This window comes from Neofelis nebulosa, chromosome 18 (assembly GCF_028018385.1).
Source record: "Neofelis nebulosa isolate mNeoNeb1 chromosome 18, mNeoNeb1.pri, whole genome shotgun sequence".
Lineage (NCBI taxonomy): Eukaryota > Metazoa > Chordata > Mammalia > Carnivora > Felidae > Neofelis > Neofelis nebulosa.
In genome coordinates this window covers 22,680,369-22,699,497 of record NC_080799.1, presented here as the reverse complement: position 1 = coordinate 22,699,497, position 19,129 = coordinate 22,680,369, and the positions used below count along the sequence as shown (strand labels likewise).

Below are 19,129 nucleotides of genomic sequence, written 5' to 3'. Positions count from 1 at the left end.
CTTCCGATAGCAGCTGAGGTGGGACGGTCCCCGGGCATGCTGACAAGGCACCGCCTCCAGTGCTCCCAGATCTCTCGGCCTTTCTGCTCAGGGCCTGATCCCAAAGCCCCAGTGGCCTCAGTTTGTGTGGTGGGGAGTCAGTGCCCCCAGGGGCAGCCTTCAACAGCGGGGAAGGGGGTCAGTGGACAAACACCCCAGCCTCCCGCCTTGGGAGGGATACTTCTGAGTTGTGTTCTGCGGGTTCCTCTGAGGGCCCCAGTAGAGTGGAACACCATGTGCACAACAGCCGGGACCGGCTCAGAAAAACACTGGGGGGTTTTCTCCTGCCCTATCTTACTCTCCCAACTCCCTCTTGGGAACAGCTTTCACATAAGCAACCTGTACTCAACCCTTGTCTCAGGCTCTGCTTTCAGGGCACCTGAAATGATATCTGTGGAACCAGGGGCTCTGCGTTTCCTGTGCACATCAGGCTTTCCTGACACAGAGGTCCCAGGAACCATATATTAAAGAATAGGCAGTGAAAAACAAGAACGATTTTGGAAAGGGGAGTGACTGGGCCAGACCTGCTCTTGTAGAGGACGAACTCTGGCAATGTGAAGTTGAGGTTGGAGGCAGCAAGAGACAGGAAGCAGGGAGACCAATTAGCAGGCTATTACCAATGTCCCAGCAGGGAGCAGTGGTGAGAAAGCAGCAATTGGGGCCGTCTCTTTGTGAAAGTCCTTTGATTTATAAAGTATGTAACAGTTCACACAGAAATGACACCAGCCTTATTTAACATCCCCGGTGCTATGGTTTTTTTAAAGCTTGCGTTTCCAGCATTCCACATTTTTCTTTTTGATCTTCCGCTTCCAAAATGTGATACGTCAGCCTGGTGCCACACAGCTTCATTTTGTTAAATTTTGTGTTTTCAGGATCTTGACATTGGTGCCAAGCACATGAAGCTTTATGTCAATAAAAAGCTCATCTTTGATGGCACGTTAGACAAAGGAGGTGGAGAGGGCCCAGCTGACCTGAGCGTCCTGGTTGGCCAGAAAAACAAGAAGGAGGAAAGAATGGAGAGGACCGTGGGTGCCCCCTCGGGAGAAGGCGGAGATGCCCGCCAGACGGCTGGCACAGATGGGGCCCGCTCACAGCCAGCCGGAGCAGCGGTAGATGTGAAGGTTTCTTCCCAAGGAAAGTTATTTGGCGAAAAGATGAATCCTCCCAATTGCACGAAAGACAATTCGTCCAAGTTAAACGAAGACACGAGCTTATTAGCAGCCCCAGCCCCGATGCCAGCCTCCATGGGTGGCGTGCCCCGTCCTCCTCCCCTCCGCCCGGCTGTGGAATGCCCTGCCCTGGACCCAGAGCCCTCTCTGATCCAACAGCTGGAAAACCTCACAGGCAGAAAAGTCTCCGAGCCACCAGCAAAAACTCCCTCCTGGTTGCAACCTTCTACCGCGGGGAAGGGCAGGAAGCAGGGAGGCAGGAAGCCAAAACCCCTGTGGCTGAGTCCCGAGAAGCCACTGGACCGGGAAGGCGGGCTTCCGTCTGATGACGTCATTGGCGCCAGGGGTGAGGGTCCTAGAGAGGCTGAAATCGGGGATAAAGGCCCCAGGCGTGAGCAAGGGCGAGCAAGCAGCTGGAATGTCATCGCTGGGGAGAGAGCCCAGAAGGTGACCCCCAACGTCTGTGACGACTTTGACATCTTTAACCAGCCCTCCAACAGAGAGCGCCCTGCTAGTGGGAGGAGGGGCCCGAGGAAGGATGCCCTCAGCAGCGGTCACAGTGATGGCCAGCCAACCAGCAGAGGTAAGCTCGAGAAGCGGTCTGACCCGGGTGCCATTGTCCCCATGATACCATTTTGCTCCATGGACCCCAGATAAGGGCCTCCTCATCTGCAAAGCAAGGGGGTTCAGAGGGACAGAGAGAGAGAGAGAGAGAGAGAGAGAGATTGAGAGACAGAATCAGAAGCAGGCTCCAGGCTCTGAGCTGTCCGCACAGAGCCCGACCCGGGGCTCGAACTCACAGACTGCGAGATCATGACCTGAGCAGAAGTCAGAGGTTCAACTGACTGAGCCACCCAGGCGCCCCTCCCTTCTCCTTTTTTGAAGAGAAATCAGAGATGTACAATATTATTTTTCAACATTGGCAACTGATTGATATTATTTTTAAACCACTAGGTGGGTCAAAAAAAAAAAAAAAAAATCTCCTGGGAGGACTCACCTGTTTTGTCAACTTCGCAGTAGATTATACGTGAGCAGTCTGAAAGGAGGGTGCCGAAGACTGGGTTTCTGACTATTTGCACTCAGATCTGGCTACTGGGAAGGCGGGCAGCATAGCAGCTACAAGTCGAACCATTTGAATCCAGCCACTGCGACTTGGAGCTCTGGTACCTCGGGGCTGGGACTTACAGAGCCTGGCATGTCCACTTTCTGAGCCTCAGTGTCCTCATCTGTAAAATGGCACCAGTAACACCCATCCCCGTGGGAGGATAAAATGAGGTCATACGTGTGCAGCGTCGGGCGCAAAAAAGCACCCGGAAGGTGTGAGCTGTTGCGCTTCATCACCGTCACCCCGGGATTCTGCCTCCTGGTGTATCTGTGTGCAAAGCCAGGGAATCTATTTCCTAGCGAATCAGGTCGACATGTCGGTTGTTACTGTCCAGAAGACAGACCCCGGGGGCCCCCGGGGGCCCCCGGGTGGCTCTGTCAGTTCAGCTTTGGACTCTTGCTTTCAGCTCAGGTCACCATCTCATGGTTCGTGGGATTGAGTCTCTAGGATTCTCTCTCTTCCTCTCTCTCTGCCCCTCCTCCACTCGCTCTCTCAAATACACTTAAAAAACAACAACAACAACACCCCAAAGGTCTGCATTCAGCCCACGTCTACACTCAGACATGCAGAGAATCGGTGGCCTCTTTTAGACCCCCGATGTCACCTGGGGCACTCAGGCAAGTCCCTCGGACTCAAGGTGCCTTTCCATGTGGGCGAAGGGCTCCCTTCTTCCAGAGCTCCTCCCCCCACCCCCCACCCCCACCTGGAGTTAACCCTGAGACTGGGTGTCAGGGAGGAGAGCAGAGCAGATGTGGGGGTGCTCTTTGAGGGTAGGGGCCGTGTCTCATCTGTGTCAGGGGCCCCGGGGGCCTGACACGTGGTGGGTTCTCTGCAGTGGGGGAGGGGAACTGCCGTGGCTGGATGCCTGACGTGTGTGTGTGTGTGTGTGTGTGTGTGTGTGTTAAGCTGGCCTCTCGTCCAGGCACGTTACTCAAATGATCCTCATTTTCTCCTCACGCCAGCCCCATTTTACAGATAAAGAAAATGTGAGGTTTAGGAAACTCTCCTCAGGTCACGCAGCCAGGGAGGGTTAGAGCGGGATTTGAACCCAGGCCAGCCTGCTCCAGCATCCGTGCCTCAAACTACCACCCCTTTGGTGCCCCACCTCCGCAGCGCCCCCGGCCGGGGAGAGCCGGGCACTGCGGAGCCTTCCTGGTAAGACAGACCCCGCACAACCTCTGGGAGCTCCGAGGTGATGGGTGTTATTCTGACTTGTCCACGTTCAGAAGATTCTTCTCTCATTTTAATTTCTTTCCAGGCATTTCACTGCTTGGCTCAATGACACATTAAGAACCGGGCCCTTGAGATTTAATGCTTGTTAAGCCAGTCATGCTAAAAAGGAAAGTTGCTTAGAAATTTTAAATTACCCATTACGTAGAGCCGAATCCCACAGCCGTGCCCTTCAGGAAAGGCGCAAGGCAGAGCCCTCCAACGACGCTTGTAGAATGGATGACCGCCCGAGTTCTTCCCTGGGACTGGAGTCATGGTGTCACCGAAAGACAGAGCTTGGAAATCCTTTTGTCTGACGGGGCCTCTCATTATAATGGCATCCACATCTTGGAAGGGTCCGCATCAGGGGTCCATTGGCTATGGGGGAACCAAATCACTTCTGCCCGGTGGGAGCACTGACCCTCCGGAAAGCCGGCGTGCACCCAGGAGACGTGGCCGCGACTCCCCGGGGCTGCCGGGCCCTGCCCCTGCCACGTTCCCTCACTCTTCCTCATGAGGTCAGCTGCCCCTGCTCTTTCCTGGGGGTGGGCAACGGCCTCACCGCCCGGGAGCAACGGTTTCCGGCTGTGGCTCCCAAAGTCTCACGGGAGCCGCTGATTGGTCGACTTGGGTCAGGTGACCGCTCTTGGCCCAATCGGCTGTGGCTGGAGGCTGTTCACCTTGAACGCGTATGGCTGTGTCGTGTCTACGTTCGTTTTCATTTCCCGTTTTAGTAACAATCAGCCCATACCCCACGGTGGTGCCCTTGATTTTCCTAAGCTCGGGTTTAGAACTCCGCGCTCCATGTTTACGTCCCTCCGCCAAGAGGTAGTTTTAAACCTTAAACCCGCCATCTCATACGGGTACCCACCCCACCCCCCGCCCCCCCAAGACTGTGTCGACTGCACTTGAAAGCAGCAGCAGCTTTGTGGTGTCCGTTCAGGGCTGTGGGCGGGGAGGTTGACAACGACAAAGCGCGGATCACCGCAGCTCCCCAACTCCCGGGGAGCAGTGACCGCGTGTTCTCCAGACAGAGGGAAACGTGGGCCAGCCTGCTGTCACATCCGAGAGGTCCAGGTGAAGGCCTGCACGTCTCTGCGTTCGAAACCCAGAGCGTACATCTCGAGGAGAGTAAGTCGGGAACGCAGACGCAGAGTGAGGGCAGAGTCCTGCCTTTCTTGGCCACCCAGGCCGAGAACCACAGGCTGAGTCCCTGACACATGACGTCCGTTCTCTCTCCTCCGCGCGCTTGCAGACCAACCCCCAGGCCATTCATTTCAGTCAGTGGAAATCAAATCACAATAAACTGATGTCATGACGATCCATATGGAAAGTTCCTTCTGCCAGATGTTAAGCCTTGCGCCTGGAGGAAAAGAAGGAAGAAACTCCTAGGGTCTTTTTTGATGGCAGATGAGGAGGGGAGAGGACAGGTGCAGGAGAGCTGACAGGTGGAAGCCGGGGGCGGAGGGGGGGGGTCCCTGGGGGGGTCCCTCGGCTCCGGGCCTGAACCCAGGGGTTGCATGACGATGACACCAGCCAGCCGTCCCTGTGCTGGCAAACATGAACTGAGCACTTACGTGCGCCAAGGTCTATGAGACACACTTGGGGCACGGGGCAAAGGAGGAGGCGGGGACAAGATGGGCAGGCACGTGGGGATCTGGGAGAAGAGCATTCCTGGGAGAGGACACTGCAAGGATACGCAGGAAGAGACTTGGGGTGTCCATGGAACAGAAAGGCCGGCACGGTGGAGCTGATCGTCAGGGAGGAAGGTATGAGGTGTGGCGGCATGGTGAGGAGTCAGATGCTTCCCAGCACGGTAGAGACAGTGGCAGCTGGAGGGTTTGGTGACAAATTCCCTTTGAGGCACATGGAGTTTGGAGTGACAGAATGGACACGTCTCGGCCTTCCGAGGGGTCTTTGGAACTGGACGGTGGTGGCCGGGGGAGACAAGCCAGAACTTGATGCAGAAAATCGAGCGGTGCCTGCCTGGCAGCCGGGAGCTGGCTGGGTGAGGCCAGAGAGGAGGACCGGAGGGGGCCGAGGCCTGGGGCAGGGCAAGGGCGTGGGGAGGCTGACAGCTGCAGCAGCAGAAGTGCCAAAGCTCCTGAGCGGGCGAGGAGGGACCGCCAAGCGGAGGAGCTGTGCCTGGGATGTGGGGCATGAGGACTGAGGAGAGATCGAGTGCACGGAGTCATCGTGTACGGGCAGAAAGTCAGCGCAGGGGAGGGTCGTGGGAATTATAGGACTCCTATGGAGGCAAGGGACAGAAAGCCACCAGGGGTTTGGCTTCAGGCTTGGCTGGATCCAGGGGCTCAGATGATGTCATTGGGGCTCTCCATCTCCTGGCTCACGTCCCCGGGTGTTGGCTTCGTTGTCAGGCAGCCCCCCCTCCCCCACAGCGCAGCAAGCTGTCCAGCGGCACTGCACGCTCACCTCCGATATCCTGCAGCAGACAGAACCACTTTAAAATTTTTTTTTAATGTTTATTTTATTTTTGACAGACAGAGCATGGGCGGGGGAGGGGCAGAGAGAGAGGGAGACACGGAATCCGAAGCCGGCTCCAGGCTCCGAGCTGTCGGCACAGAGCCCGACGCGGGGCTCGAACCCACGAACTGTGAGATCGTGACCTGAGCCGAAGTCGGACGCTCAACCAACCGAGCCACCCAGGCGCCCCAGAGGAGAGCTACTTCAAAGTGAGCCCCCCTCTCTCCATAGTTCCCTTCCCAGCCTAGAAGGGCACCGTCGGGATTTGCCTCATCTGGAGTCAGTCATGGCCTGAAGGCGGGGTGATCCCCAAAGGAAAACCAGGAGAAGGGCAAACGGGGTTTGGGTGAGCCCAACAGCAACTCCACAAAGAGGCCCCAGCTTGCAGGGCTTGAGGGAGAAAGAACACAGTGGCCGCAGCAAAGGGAAGGAGAAAATAGTGGGGCGGGGGGGGGGGGGGGGGGCGGTTGGAGGAAGTCATGAGATCAGGTCTGGCTTCCTTTTTCTTTCGGGTGGGAGAGATTTATGCGCATCTGCAGGCGGAGAGAGGGCAAGGTGCCAGTGGGGAAGAGATGATTGAGGGTTCTGGAGAGAGGGGATAATCGATGGAGCCGGGCCCCCTAGGAGACAGGCAGAAAATGGAGTGCCGGGCACCGTCCGATATGAAAGGAGAAAAAACAGAACGTCAGTGTCATCAGCTGCTGTTTTCCCAGAATGACACCCTTACATGGCAGTTAGCCGTGGCGTGGCCGCGAGGGCAGGGCCGCTGCTTAGTGCGCACGCTGGGCCCTTTCTGTTCTGCGAGGAGGAGAGTGCAGCCTTCGGAGCGCGCCTCTGAGGGCCCGATTGTGTTCTCCGTGTGCTGGGGACGCGCGGGCTTCCGATCTGGAAGCCAACCTAGCCACGCACAGAAGGAAATTCCTTGCTTGTAACATACCTGTGTTGTTGGCGGTTTCTATAGCACCTTCTCCCGGTTATAAAAATAACACATCCAGGGAGCTCGGAAGATCAGGTGACAAAGAAGCTAAAAGCCCTTCCTACTCCTGTCCCAGAAAGGATCGTGGCAACACGTTGGCGCACACCGCCCGTGCTAGACTGCTGCATCTGACAGTCGCGGGTCTGGCTTTTTCCCACTCAGCGTTCTTTCACGAGTGTTCCACCTGCCGTTAGGCAGTCTTTGAAGACGCTGTCCAAGTCACGTGACGTGACAGGCTCAGAGCAGACCCCCTGGCTGCTGACTCAGGCGCGACTGGCGGTGGCGTGACCCCCCGCCCGTCCTGTGAGTGTCTGACACGCCGGATGATTTCCAGCAAAGGTTGTCACACAACAGAGTGTCTTCCCTCGATTTGCATGGCAGTTGCCTTAGGAAATTCAAAGCGTCTTATCGGGAGGCCTGGGTGGCTCAGTTGGTGAAGCATCCGATTCTTGGTTTCGGCTCAGGTCATGATCTTGTGGTTTGTGAGTTCGAGCCCCGCGTTGGGCTCTGTGCTGACGGGGAAGAGCCTGCGTGGGCTTCTCTCTCTCTCCTTGTCTCTCTGCCTCTCCCCTGCTTGTGCACGTGCTCTCTCTCTCTCTCTCTCTGTCTCTCAAAATAAATAAACTTAAGAAAAAAAAATTCAAAGTATATTGAAAAATACTTTGCTTTTTGTAAAACAGCCAGATTCTAGACTTGAGTAACCATCGCCAATTTTTTACCAACCTGAATGTGGCATGTGACAGGAGGCCCCGACTGTCCTGCACAGGGCAGGATATTAACATCCTGGTCCCACCCATCAAAGGCCAGCAGGGCCTCTAGGCATTGAGACCCCAAGAGCCACCCCACTGATCTCTAGAATGCCGCCCCACCCCCGAGGGCGACCCCACCTGGCCGAGAGCCCCTGGGTGAGACAGTCCGTAAAGGTCCCTGCTTGCACACAGGGCACTAATGGGGCTTCACCCTCCTGTGTTCTTCCAGAAGACGCCCGGTCCACCGAGACGCCGCTACGACCCCGGTGGTGCAGTGAGCAGGAACACACGCTGCATGAGTCCTGGGACTCCCTCAGTGCCTTTGACCGCTCCCACCGGGGACGCATCTCCAACATGGAGCCGCAGGGGGACATCCTGGACGAGTTCCTGCAGCAGCAGAAGGTCAGCCGGCACGGCGAGCAGCCGCCCCCGTGGAAGGAGGAGAAGCTGGGGCCAAGGAGAGGCCGGGAAGACAGTCCCATAGAGACGGACGACGCGAGTGACTTTGAAATCCCCGTCTTGCCTTACGGACAGCGCCTAGTCATCGACATCAAGTCGACGTGGGGGGACAGGCACTATGTCGGCCTTAACGGAATAGAAATATTCAGTTCCAACGGGGAGCCGGTGCAGATCGCGAACATTCAAGCCGACCCCCCCGACATCAATATTTTACCGGCCTACGGGAAAGACCCCCGCGTGGTCACCAACCTCATCGACGGGGTGAACAGGACCCAGGACGACATGCACGTCTGGCTGGCCCCTTTCACACTGGGCAAGCCCCACACCATCTCCGTAGACTTCGTGCACCCTTGCCAGGTCGCCCTGATCCGGATCTGGAACTACAATAAATCTCGGATACACTCCTTCCGTGGCGTGAAGGACATCACCATGCTGTTAGACTCGCAGTGCATCTTCAAAGGAGAAATCGCCAAGGCCTCGGGGACCCTGACAGGAGGTACAGTATGTCTGTAAGAATGTTCTGGAAGCCTCTACCTGCCACCCACTGAGGCTCTGAGGAAACACTAAAGACCCTGGCTCTCCAGTGACAGATGGGTCTCTCCTCTTCCTAGGCCTGGCCCACTCCTCCCCTTTTGCAGCACGGGGGTGTGCGGGGGTGCACGGGTGAGCTGACCTCATTTAAATGCCTCCCCTGGGCGCTGGCCCCACTCAGCTTCCCTAGAGCCTCAGTCGGAGAAGGGGGAGTTCTTCTGCAAGCGACTTATTGAGGGGGTGCTCCCAGGAGAGCCTGTGGTCCAAGGAGAGAGACAGGATAGGAATGAGGGGAAGCCAGGCAAGGATACGATTTGGGAGAAGCCCAGCCTCAGCCCGATCCCAGAGAGAGCTCTGGAGCTTAAACTGCAAAGTCCGTCCTTCCTGAAAGCAAAGCAGAAGAGCTTTGGAACCCTGCAGGCTCCCCGGTTTGGGGGTGTCACTCCCACGCCCTTCCAGGCAAGCCTCCAGCCCCCCAAAAAAGGATCGGCAGGGATCTGGGTGGGGGTCCCAACAGCATCCTGCCAGGATGCCTCGCCCACACCTAAAAACATTACCTACTTCAGGACCGATCACCATGACCCTCCTTAGATTAGATCCCTTCATTGATCTAGGCCATGGGAATCCCATTTGCAGTGGGTGCATAATAAATAATGAGGTTTGCTTACACAAATCGGGGACGGTGGGTGGTTTGGGATTTTCTAGCACAAAGGTTGATGGGTTTGGGTTCCCGGTCTACAAACTATTTGGATTTGGGGTGAGTTGACTCTTCTGTCTTCCTTGTGACCCATCCAGCCCCAGAGCACTTTGGAGACACCATCTTATTCACGACCGACGATGACATTCTGGAGGCCATATTCTGTTCTGATGAGACATTTGACGTGGACGTGGAGGGTCCCTGCAGCCTGCAGAGTGGGGAGACGCTGAGGAGGCCGAGCACCGCCGACAGCGAGGGGGAGGAGAGGCCCTACACCCAGGCCGGCTCATGGGCTGAGGACCGGGTAGGACTGGCGGGGGGGGGGGGGGGGGGTGCGGGTAGGGGCAGGGGGCACCCCCAGAGGGATTTCTTCTCCCAACTCCGGGTATAACAGGAAGAATGAAGATAGATAGCCTTTAAGCTGCCGGTGCTACTGTTTTGACATTTCCCATTTTTCTACTTCATTGTTTGGCCCTGTGTGTCATATTTCATTTTCTAATTATTTTTTATTTTTTTATTTTTTTTTTTAAACCAGAGTGAAGAAAGTATTCAAATTTTAATCAAAGCTAGGAGAAAGCGGTCCTGCGTCGTCTCTGTAATTTAGAGGTTGGCAGTCTCAGGGGAATTTTTGCTTCGGGTTGTGTTTTGATCACTCACTGTTGTTTTTGACGGAAAGGACTAGAAACGCTCTTAATGGGCAGACTTAGAATTAAAATAATGATAATCCCAGCGATTGTTTCCCACACACGTAGAGTGATCTTGTGGAGCACTGTGTATACTATGCTTAACCAGGTAGAGACCATTAAAACCCCCATGTAAGAAACCAAGGCTCAGACAGGTTAAGTGAGTTGCCCAAGGGCACACAGCAGGAGAGTAACCAGGCTTGAACTTGAATGTATGACTCCAAAGTCTGTGTTGGTTTTTTTTTAAGTTTTTTTTTTTTTTAATGTTTATTTATGTTTGAGAGAGACAGTGACAGAGACATAGACAGAGAGAACGCAGGGGAGGGACAGAGAGAGGGAGACACAGAATCTGAAGCAGGCTCCAGGCTCTGAGCTGTCAGCACAGAGCCAGACGCAGGGCTCGACCTCACAGACTGCAAGATCCTGACCTGAGCCGACACTTAACCGACTGAGCCACCCAGACGTAACTCCAGGGTATGTGTTTTAAACTCATAAACCAATTTTTTCAGAAATGAAAGACGACCTTCAGGGAAAGGGTCAGTCCAAGTGAAGGACCAGCGATCCAAAGAACCAGCGTCCCCAGGGATGTTCTTGAGGCCCTAAGGGGGAAAAGGAGATGGTTACAGAGGGTGGGGGAGAGGAGAGGGGTCCGCTGGAATCCAGAGGACAGAAGGCGGGGCCTGGCAAGGTCAGGAGGAGACAGGAGTTGCCGGTTCATCTTGATAATTGTCCTGATTTTTTTTTTTTCAAGAGAAGCCAGAAACCTGGGGTTTTATGTAAACTGCCCCAATTAAAACCTATTGGCAACTAAGTGGAAATGCTTTCAAACCTTCTATGAGCCGTCCCAGGAGGCTCAGGGAGGGTGGAGAACAGGGCAGCGACCTTCCCTGGTGACCCGAAGCTACTCGGTGTCATAGATGCTCCTGGCGGGCCACCCTCCCCACTCTCCTCCCCACAGCCAGGCGGGAAAGGGCCTGAAGAGGCTCTGTCTAGGGGCTGGGCCGAAGGATCCAGTAGGTTGTTCCTGGGCTTTATGCTGAGCCTGCTTGGGATTCTCTCTCTGCCCCTCCCCCGGCTCATACACGCGCATGCTCACTCTCTCAAAATAAATAAATAACCATTTTTAAAATGAGATGCCCAGGCCCCGAGGCTGAGAACCACTCTCTGTGGTTGAAATTTTTCACTCTCCTTCTCTTCATCCCTCCCTCCTGATCCTCCTCTCCCCCTCCTCCCTCCAGCACCCTAAGTAAACATTTATTGGGTCCTTCCCTATTCCAGAAAAATCTGATCACTTTAGCTGGTGGCATCAGACTCCTCCCCAACCAGAAAGAGCTGTTCGTGAGGACTCAGACACATGACGGCTGCCCATGTTACCAGTCACAGAGCTTCCACGATGGTAGAACATGCAAGAAAAGGCACAGATCCCCGTGGACAGCAGTATCTGGGAAAAAGGCTAGCCAGCTGTGCGGGTATCACAAAATCACCTTCTTCCTCTCTGCTTCTCCCCCAACCCGTGTGTAGGTCCCGGAGCTGGAGCCACCACTCAGTCCGCCTGTCCCTGAAGTAACCACCCCAGAGCCAGGCATCTACCATGGGATCTGTGAGTATCCTCTCTTGGGACGATGTCCGGTGGAAGGAGGACTGTCAGGGGCCCCGGGGCAATCATGGCCACTTGGGGCAGGGATTCCCTAGACGGTTGGGCAGGTTGTACACTGCACAGAGAGGCCAAGCCGTGGATGGAGCCACATCATTTCACAGAAGGGGGTACCTGTCTGCAGTTGGCCTTTTCCGGAAGCGCACTTTTGCATCTTGCATGCAGACACCTTATGTGTTAGTTGTGGCCCTGACCCAGGAGGCTGCAGCGGGAGCCCAGAAAGCATAGGACAAGCAGACGTAAGAGCGAGAAGAGACCCAAGGCATCTGTCGTCCGGTGGTTTGGGCTGTCCCTTCAAACTCATACACAGGGAATCTGCATCCTCCCTGCTCCAGGTGGGGCGGGAGTGGCAGGAATCCTGGCCCAGGGTCCCAGGTCTTCTGAGAAGTCTGGATTTTTATGTGAAGTCTCCAGATTTTTTAAGCGTTGGTGGACTAATTTTGTGCTATTTGTAAATAGCGCATGAGCCAAACGGAACGCCCGTTGCATATCCAGCCAGCGGGGTGCCAGTTTGTGGCCTCTGAGCAAACCCCCTCGGGGCTTCACTGTGTCTGTTCCCTCTTCTTTTCCCCCTCACCCTTCCAGCCAGTTCCTCCCTTACTCTGTGTGCGTCCCACCAGCACCTCTGCTGCGTCCTGGGGAATCTTCAGGCCCAAGGTCCTGGCTGAGCAATCTCCCTCCTGGTCCCATTCCCTGTCCCCCATGAAGGAGGCCCTGGCGGTCAGTCCTTTGCAGCCACACCAGCTGGACTCCCTCTTGAGGGAGGGCAGCGAGCAGGACAGGCAGAAGGAGGGGCCAGGCCTCATGCCATCACCTCGGGGCCTCTGCCAGCTGCACGGGGAGCTGTGGAGCCGCGAAGTCCCCTTGGACTTGTCCTGCATTGAGTGAGGGGACCGGGCCTCATACACCCGTATCTACGGGTGTCAGGACACGCGGGGAGCGGCAAGGCGCAGGGCAGCGCGTGTGGGAGGACTCAGCTGTGAGCCGTCAGCTCTGCCCTCCGCTGGAGGAATGAGCCCTGCGGTCCTGGGCTGGGACCCGGCTGTGCCCCCACCGCATCCTCCGCGCCCCCTTCTCAAGGGCATTGCTGCCACACCCAGCTCCCCCCCGGAAGCCTGCCCACGTGCCGAGCAAGAGCCAGCTCTCCCCCGCTCACTGCACAAAGACGAATTCCTCTTAGAAGGGGAAGATGCCTCCCTTTGAATCCCCGCACATCCTTACATTCCAGAACACTCTCTCAACTGACAGCAGAGAATTTTTTAGAACCAACCTAGTGCAGGCGAGAGCCTGGTCTGGGGCTTGGTTTTGTCCCCCGTTCGGGCACCATGCTGAGGCTTTCCTGTGTCATCTCACTGAACCCTCAGTTCTCATTCCGTCCGCACAGCCGGATTCAAGGGTGCGAATGACCTCATCTAGCCTAGGTGTCTCCCTCCCGCTCTCTGCCCTGTCTCACTCTCTCTTCTCTTTCTCCCATTCAGACCCTGGCCACCCAAGAGCTTCTGGAAGCTCTGGCTTTACGTTCCCGTTCTGCCCGGCAGACCCAGATAAATGAGAGTTTCTGTTCCCATTGAGTCCAACAGCGGTTCCAGAATCATGTCTCCTGGGCCTGGCTTGGGTCACGTGCCCATCCATAAACCAATGACCGGGGCTCACCACAGCGGGGAGGGAGTCGGGGTGTGGGATGGAAAACTCCGTGCAGCCTGGGTCAGAGGCGCATCCCTGAAGCCAGAGGTGAGCGGTCAGCCCCCCAGTGTTCTAGGAGAGGTCAGAATGCCAAAGCCAGAAAAGGAAGGAAGGAAGGCTGGCCCGAAGCAGCCACTGTCCCCTTCATCTGATGATTTCCCCGAAGATGCTGTCTGTAAATGTCCTTCCTGCCCAACCAGCTTCTGACCTTTCTTGGAAATGTTATTTCAGTCCCTCTGAGAGTTTTGCCCCAGAGTAGAGCTCCGAGCCCTTCTTGCTGTAGGGAAAGTGTGATTTTCCTGCTTCTCTACTTGGTCGGGAGAAGAGCGTCCTGACCAAGCATCCTCTGCCCTTTCGGAGCCCTGCAATTTCTGAGTCTCTCTTCCCCGAACATTTTTGTTTTCCCTGCTGTCTCTAAAATCCTAAACCCACTTCGCCAGCCTGCGCAAGTGGAGAGAGCTTTGATAACGTGACCCGGGGGGGTGCGCTGGGGTTGGTAAATATGGCCAATCCTATTAATGTTTTGAAAGGGGATATATGACTTGCTAATTTGCAGATGACACTAATTTGGGGCGTTTTGCAAATATCAGCAGTGATGAATAGGAAAGTAGCTGAGAGAGTTGAAATGTGGGAGAGAAATAACAAAATTAATTTCCATTTATATAAATACTAATTGATACACCAGAGGAAAATGAATGTGGAGCGTGAATATTAGCTCAAACAGGAGCGCGGGCGCCTTTGGAGCAACCCCAAATTAGATGTCCGAGTAGTACCTCGTGCCAGGCAAGCCAAGGGGCGTCCGGGGAGAGGCTGGGGAGCCCTGTCTTGTTTCCCTGGGGGCAGGTGGCATTTCTGTCTCACGGTGATCCCCTCATCCAAATCCACTGTGTCCTCCGCCTCCGTGCACACTGCCTCTTGGGAGCACAAGTGGGCCTGGGTGGCTCACGTGTCTGACCCCGGCTTGGGTCCTACTCTCGCAGTCCAGGGGTTCAAGCCCCGCGTCAGGCTCTGTGCTGACAGCTCGGAGCCATGAACCTGCTTCAGGTTCTGTGTCTCCCTCGCTCTCTGCCCCTCCCCCGCTTGCACTCTGTCTCTCTCTGTCTCTCAAGAATAAATACACATTAAAAAAAAAAAAAAATTCCAAGTCCATCCCTCCAGTGGCTTCTGATCTCAGGGAGAAGAAAATCCAGACTTCAGGACGTAAGCCAGCCCCTGCCCCACCTTCTGACCTCCTTTTCCTCCACTGCCCCCCTCGACCACTTGGTCCTAACCACAGATCACACTGGCTCCCGTCCCAGAGCCAGTGGCCTTGCTGTCCTCTAAGCAAACAGATGTAGACCACGCGGTCGGGCAGCAAGCGCCGTGGCAGAAAACAAAGCGGAGAGTGATGGGGGCGCCTTTGGGGCTCGTGTGGTCGGGGGAGGCCTCTCTGAGGAGACGACATTTGAGCACAGGCTCGCGATGCAAAGGAGCGCATCGATTAGCTTTTGCTGCGGAACAAACCAACCGAGGCTTCAGTGGCTTTCACGCGACCCCTGTTTCTCCGTGAGGGGCTCATAATTCCGTGGCCTGGCTGGGCAGTCCTCCCGTGGGCTGGCTCGGCCGGCCTCTCCTGGGCCTGCTGGTCAGCCGGCAGGTGGGCCGGCGGCCGAATGGTCTAGGGCGTCTTCGCTCACACGTCCGGCAGCTGGGAGGCTGTTGGCCGGAGGGGCAGGGAGACTGGGTCGGCCCGGCTCCTCCACGCGGCAGGACGCCCAAGGGATAAGCCCCAGTGCACACGTGTGCTTTACGTGCCCCCGCTGGCCACGGCAGGTCACATGACCCAGACTCGAGCCGTGCAGAGATAGACCCCCGCTTTCGCACGGGAGGAGCAGCCAAGTCTCATGGCAAAGGGCCTGTGGTCACGGTGCACGCCGTCGGTGCCGTGAGAAGCTAGGACGTGCCCGTTACCATGCAGGTCACCCGGCTTTGCCGTCTGCCGCCAAGATGCCCCGGGGCTGCCTCGGCACCGTGGAGAGCAGACGGGATCTGAGGCTGAGTTGCAGCGCGTATGTTGGAAATGATAGGCTGGTAGGCGAGGGAGCGGGGCTCCGGGGAGACTGCGTGGCCTGGCCCCACTTCCCAGCGTGTCCTGCGGACTCCCCGGGCTTCCGCCTCCGCACCTGAGCTGAGCTGGACGGGACGTCCAGGCGGCCTTCCCCCAGCACCACAGCGCGGGCGTCCTGTCAAAGCTGCAGAAGAGTGTGAACCCTCTGAACGCGGCCTCCCCAGAAGGGCGCCCCGCTCTAACGGGAGACCAGTTAGGAGAGAAAAGCTCCAGCCACCTACCTGTTGGGGCCTGACCTTGGTCAGGATTCGTTCGATTTGAGCTATTGGGGCAAACGGGTGACTCACCTGGGCCGTATTGCCCCAGGACCCCAGAAGGTCACGTCCAAAGGGTTATGATGGAGCCCGGGTGAGGCAGGGGCGAAAGGATGGAGGTGTCATCGTGGGTCGTGGCTCACCCCGAGAGTTAACCCTCCGGCAGGGCAAACGGATGTTTACCAAACGGTCACAAGATCACAGTGGTGGCCAGGGCAGGGAAATGGAAATTCACAGTGACACGGCAGGCTGCGGATGGAGGTTTGACGGGGTCAGGCGGGCTTCTGAAGTGAGTTGGGATCTGAAGGATGCGCACCCGTTGACTAGGCTATGTGAGTTCCAGACAGCAATAGCAGCATGTGCAAAGGCCCCGTGACAGGAGACAGGAATGGAAATGTGAGTGACGGACAGTCTGGGTGGAGCCCAGCTCCCTGTCGTAAGAGGAGGTTAGACAAGTAGGTCGAAGCCAGATGGACGAGGCCTGTTGGCCAAGCATCACCCTAGCGGGAAGCCCCGCTACGGTGTTAGGCAACGTGATGGATGAGTGGAGAAAGGATCCAGGGCTATGTGCAGGTTTACACGACACTGGCCCAGTCATCCTGCAGACGCTTCCAGAACATCAGCGGTGTCCCAGGCCTGAGGGTCACTAAGAGGAAAGGTGGAGAGCCCACCCTGAAGGCCCTTTCATCTGAGTCTGGGTTTTCAAGGCGGTAGAACACAGAGGCTGAAGGTCATCCCTTTTCCCGTCTCCGTCTGGGAGCCTCCTCCGGAATGTTTGGCGTTCATGGGCCGCCTTTCCTCCTGTTACAGGCCTTCAGCTGAACTTCACTGCCTCCTGGGGGGACCCACACTACCTGGGGCTCACAGGCCTGGAAGTGGTGGGCAAGGACGGCCAGGCGCTGCCCATCAGCCTGCACCAGATCTCCGCCTCCCCCAGGGACCTGAACGACCTTCCTGAGTATGCCGATGACTCCCGGACCCTGGACAAGTAAGTGTCTGTAAGAAGCCGCCTGCGGCGACTTCCAGAGCAATCCCCTCCGACCACGAGCAGTGGACCACTTTCGGCCCCCGAGAGGCGGGGTCGCTCACGCTCAGGCGTGGAGCTGGTGCGGATCTGTTCTGTCTCTCAGACTCCAGATTCAGACATGAAATAGCGTTCCCTCTTCCACCTTCCTGCCACCCCGTGAGGTGTGGGTCTTCCCAGTTTATTTTACTGTATTTTTTGAGGTTTCCTTATTTATTTTGAGAGAGGGGGGGAGCGAGAAAGAGAGAATCCCGAGCAGGCTCCGTGTCATCGGCGCAGAGCCCGATGCAGGGCTTGATCTTATGAACCATGATATCATGACCTGAGCCGAAATCAAGAGATGGGGAGTCGGGCGCTTAACTGACTGAGCCACCCAGCCGTCCGCACCCAGACTAGTTTTGAGTGGCACAGCCCTCTGAATGGAGGTCCCCGGGGAAACCAACATCCATGCACTTAATTAACCACTAAGTTCCACCGTCTTCCACTGCCTCCGTGTCCTTATCAGTAGCATGAGGACAATAAATCCCGTGGCCGGAGGGCAGGAAGGGGATTGCCACACCACACCCGCACCCCCTGTCTGGCCCAGAGGACTCCCCCCTGCTTTGTTAAGGGACCCCTTAACCGCGGCCCTCACACCTGCCATCAGCACCTGCTCACGAACCACGCGGCACCCCGCATCTTGGCAGATCAGGCTCCCGCAGGCTCAGGCTTGGAGCCCGCCAGCCCAGCTCCTGCTGCAAGAGTGATCAGCCCACGGCCGGCCCTGCTTGTCCATCCACACCCACCCACCTACCACCCCCCCCCCCCCAAACCCCAGGCCCGAGAGCACTTCATCTCTAAATACTTCGGCGTGTAGCTCTAACCAATAAGGACTTTAGGAAGAACATCATCTCACTACCACCATTCCACCCCCCCAAAATTCAAATTAACACTGATTCCCTAAATGAGTAGGGTATCTGGCAAGTTCCTATTTCCCTTGACAGTCTCTTCACCTTCCCTTTTTAACAGTTTGTTTCTCGAATTGAGGTCCAGGTAAGGGTCCACACATTCTGATGGGTTGTTTTGAGATTCCCCATAAGTTCCATCCATCGTGATTGGTTGGTTTGGGATCCAGATAAAGTCCATACATTGTGATTCTTTGCCGTGTCACTTTTCTTCTTTTTAAATGTTGATTGATTGATTTATTTATTTATTTAATTGAGAGAGAGAGAGAGAGACAAAGCACGAGTTGGAGAAGGGCAGAGAGAGGGGGAGACACAGAATCTGAAGCAGGTTCCGGGTCTGAGCTGTCAGCACAGAGCCCGACTTGGGCTCAAACTCATGAACCACGAGACCACGACCTGAGCCAAAGTTGGACACAACCAACTGAGCCACCCAGGTGCCCCTGTTAAGTCTCTTAAGCCTCTTATAATCTCTAGGTTCCCTCCCATCTTTTTTTCACTTTTTCTTCGAAATTATCTGTTAAAGAAAGGGTTTTTTCCACCCCACCCCCCACCCCCCCGTAGTGTCAGGATTTTACTGGTTGTATCTCTATGGTGTTGTTTAACCTGTTCCTCAGGCCCCTGTATTTCCTGTAAATTGTTCATTAGATCTAGACGCCTGATCCGATGGAAGTTTGACCACTGGGGCAAGACGTGACCACGGGGGTGTCGATGTCACTGTGCATTCCCTTCAGGACATATAGAATGTCTGCTTGTCAGGGTTCTTGTGATGTTGGCGGTCGATGCTCAGTGGGCACACCCATTACTATATTAGGGGTTTGGGTGCAGGATGGTGGTCCACCGATCCTATCATTCTTTTTCTCATCAATAAAGAGAAATTTTTCTTCAATGATTTGGTTACTCTGAGGTACAAGTGAAATAGGAAAGGCAGTCTGAATGCTTGGTTCTTTCCCTTTATTTTTCAGCTTTCAGAATAAAAAGGTGTTTCTCTCGCATACTAAAACATTTGTGTTTGGGGGCACCTAGGTGGCTCAGTTGGCTAAGCATCCGACTCTTGATCTCAGCTCAGGTCTTGATCTCAGGGTCGTGAGTTCAAGCCCCACATTGAGCTCCATGCTGGGTGTGAAGTCTACTTAAAAAAAAAAACAAACTTTGTGTCTGACGATCATAAATCATGAACTTACACAGACTGTGTTTGAAGGTTTTCAATTTATTACAGTTTTTATCTTATTGATGCTCTTAGATACTGAGAGCTCCTGGATCCTTTTTTTTTTTTTTTTTTAAGTTTTGTTAACATTTATTTCCTCTTGAGAGACAGAGCACAAGCAGGGAAAGGGCAGAGAGGGGGGGTACACAGAATCCGAA

At 55.5% G+C, this 19,129-nt stretch overlaps 1 protein-coding gene across 4 annotated transcripts in view; it reads left to right on the top strand.

The window, feature by feature from the left end:
• The window catches only part of KATNIP (katanin interacting protein), a 193,454-nt gene that overhangs the window by 158,407 nt on the left and 15,918 nt on the right, over nt 1-19,129 (top strand). For all 4 annotated transcript variants that reach the window (XM_058710268.1, XM_058710266.1, XM_058710270.1 and 1 more), the window contains 5 exons: nt 912-1,791; nt 7,961-8,686; nt 9,517-9,722; nt 11,623-11,701; nt 16,610-16,787. In XM_058710268.1, the coding sequence (XP_058566251.1) occupies nt 912-1,791; nt 7,961-8,686; nt 9,517-9,722; nt 11,623-11,701; nt 16,610-16,787 (2,069 nt within the window). The remainder of the gene's footprint in view (nt 1-911; nt 1,792-7,960; nt 8,687-9,516; nt 9,723-11,622; nt 11,702-16,609; nt 16,788-19,129) is intronic.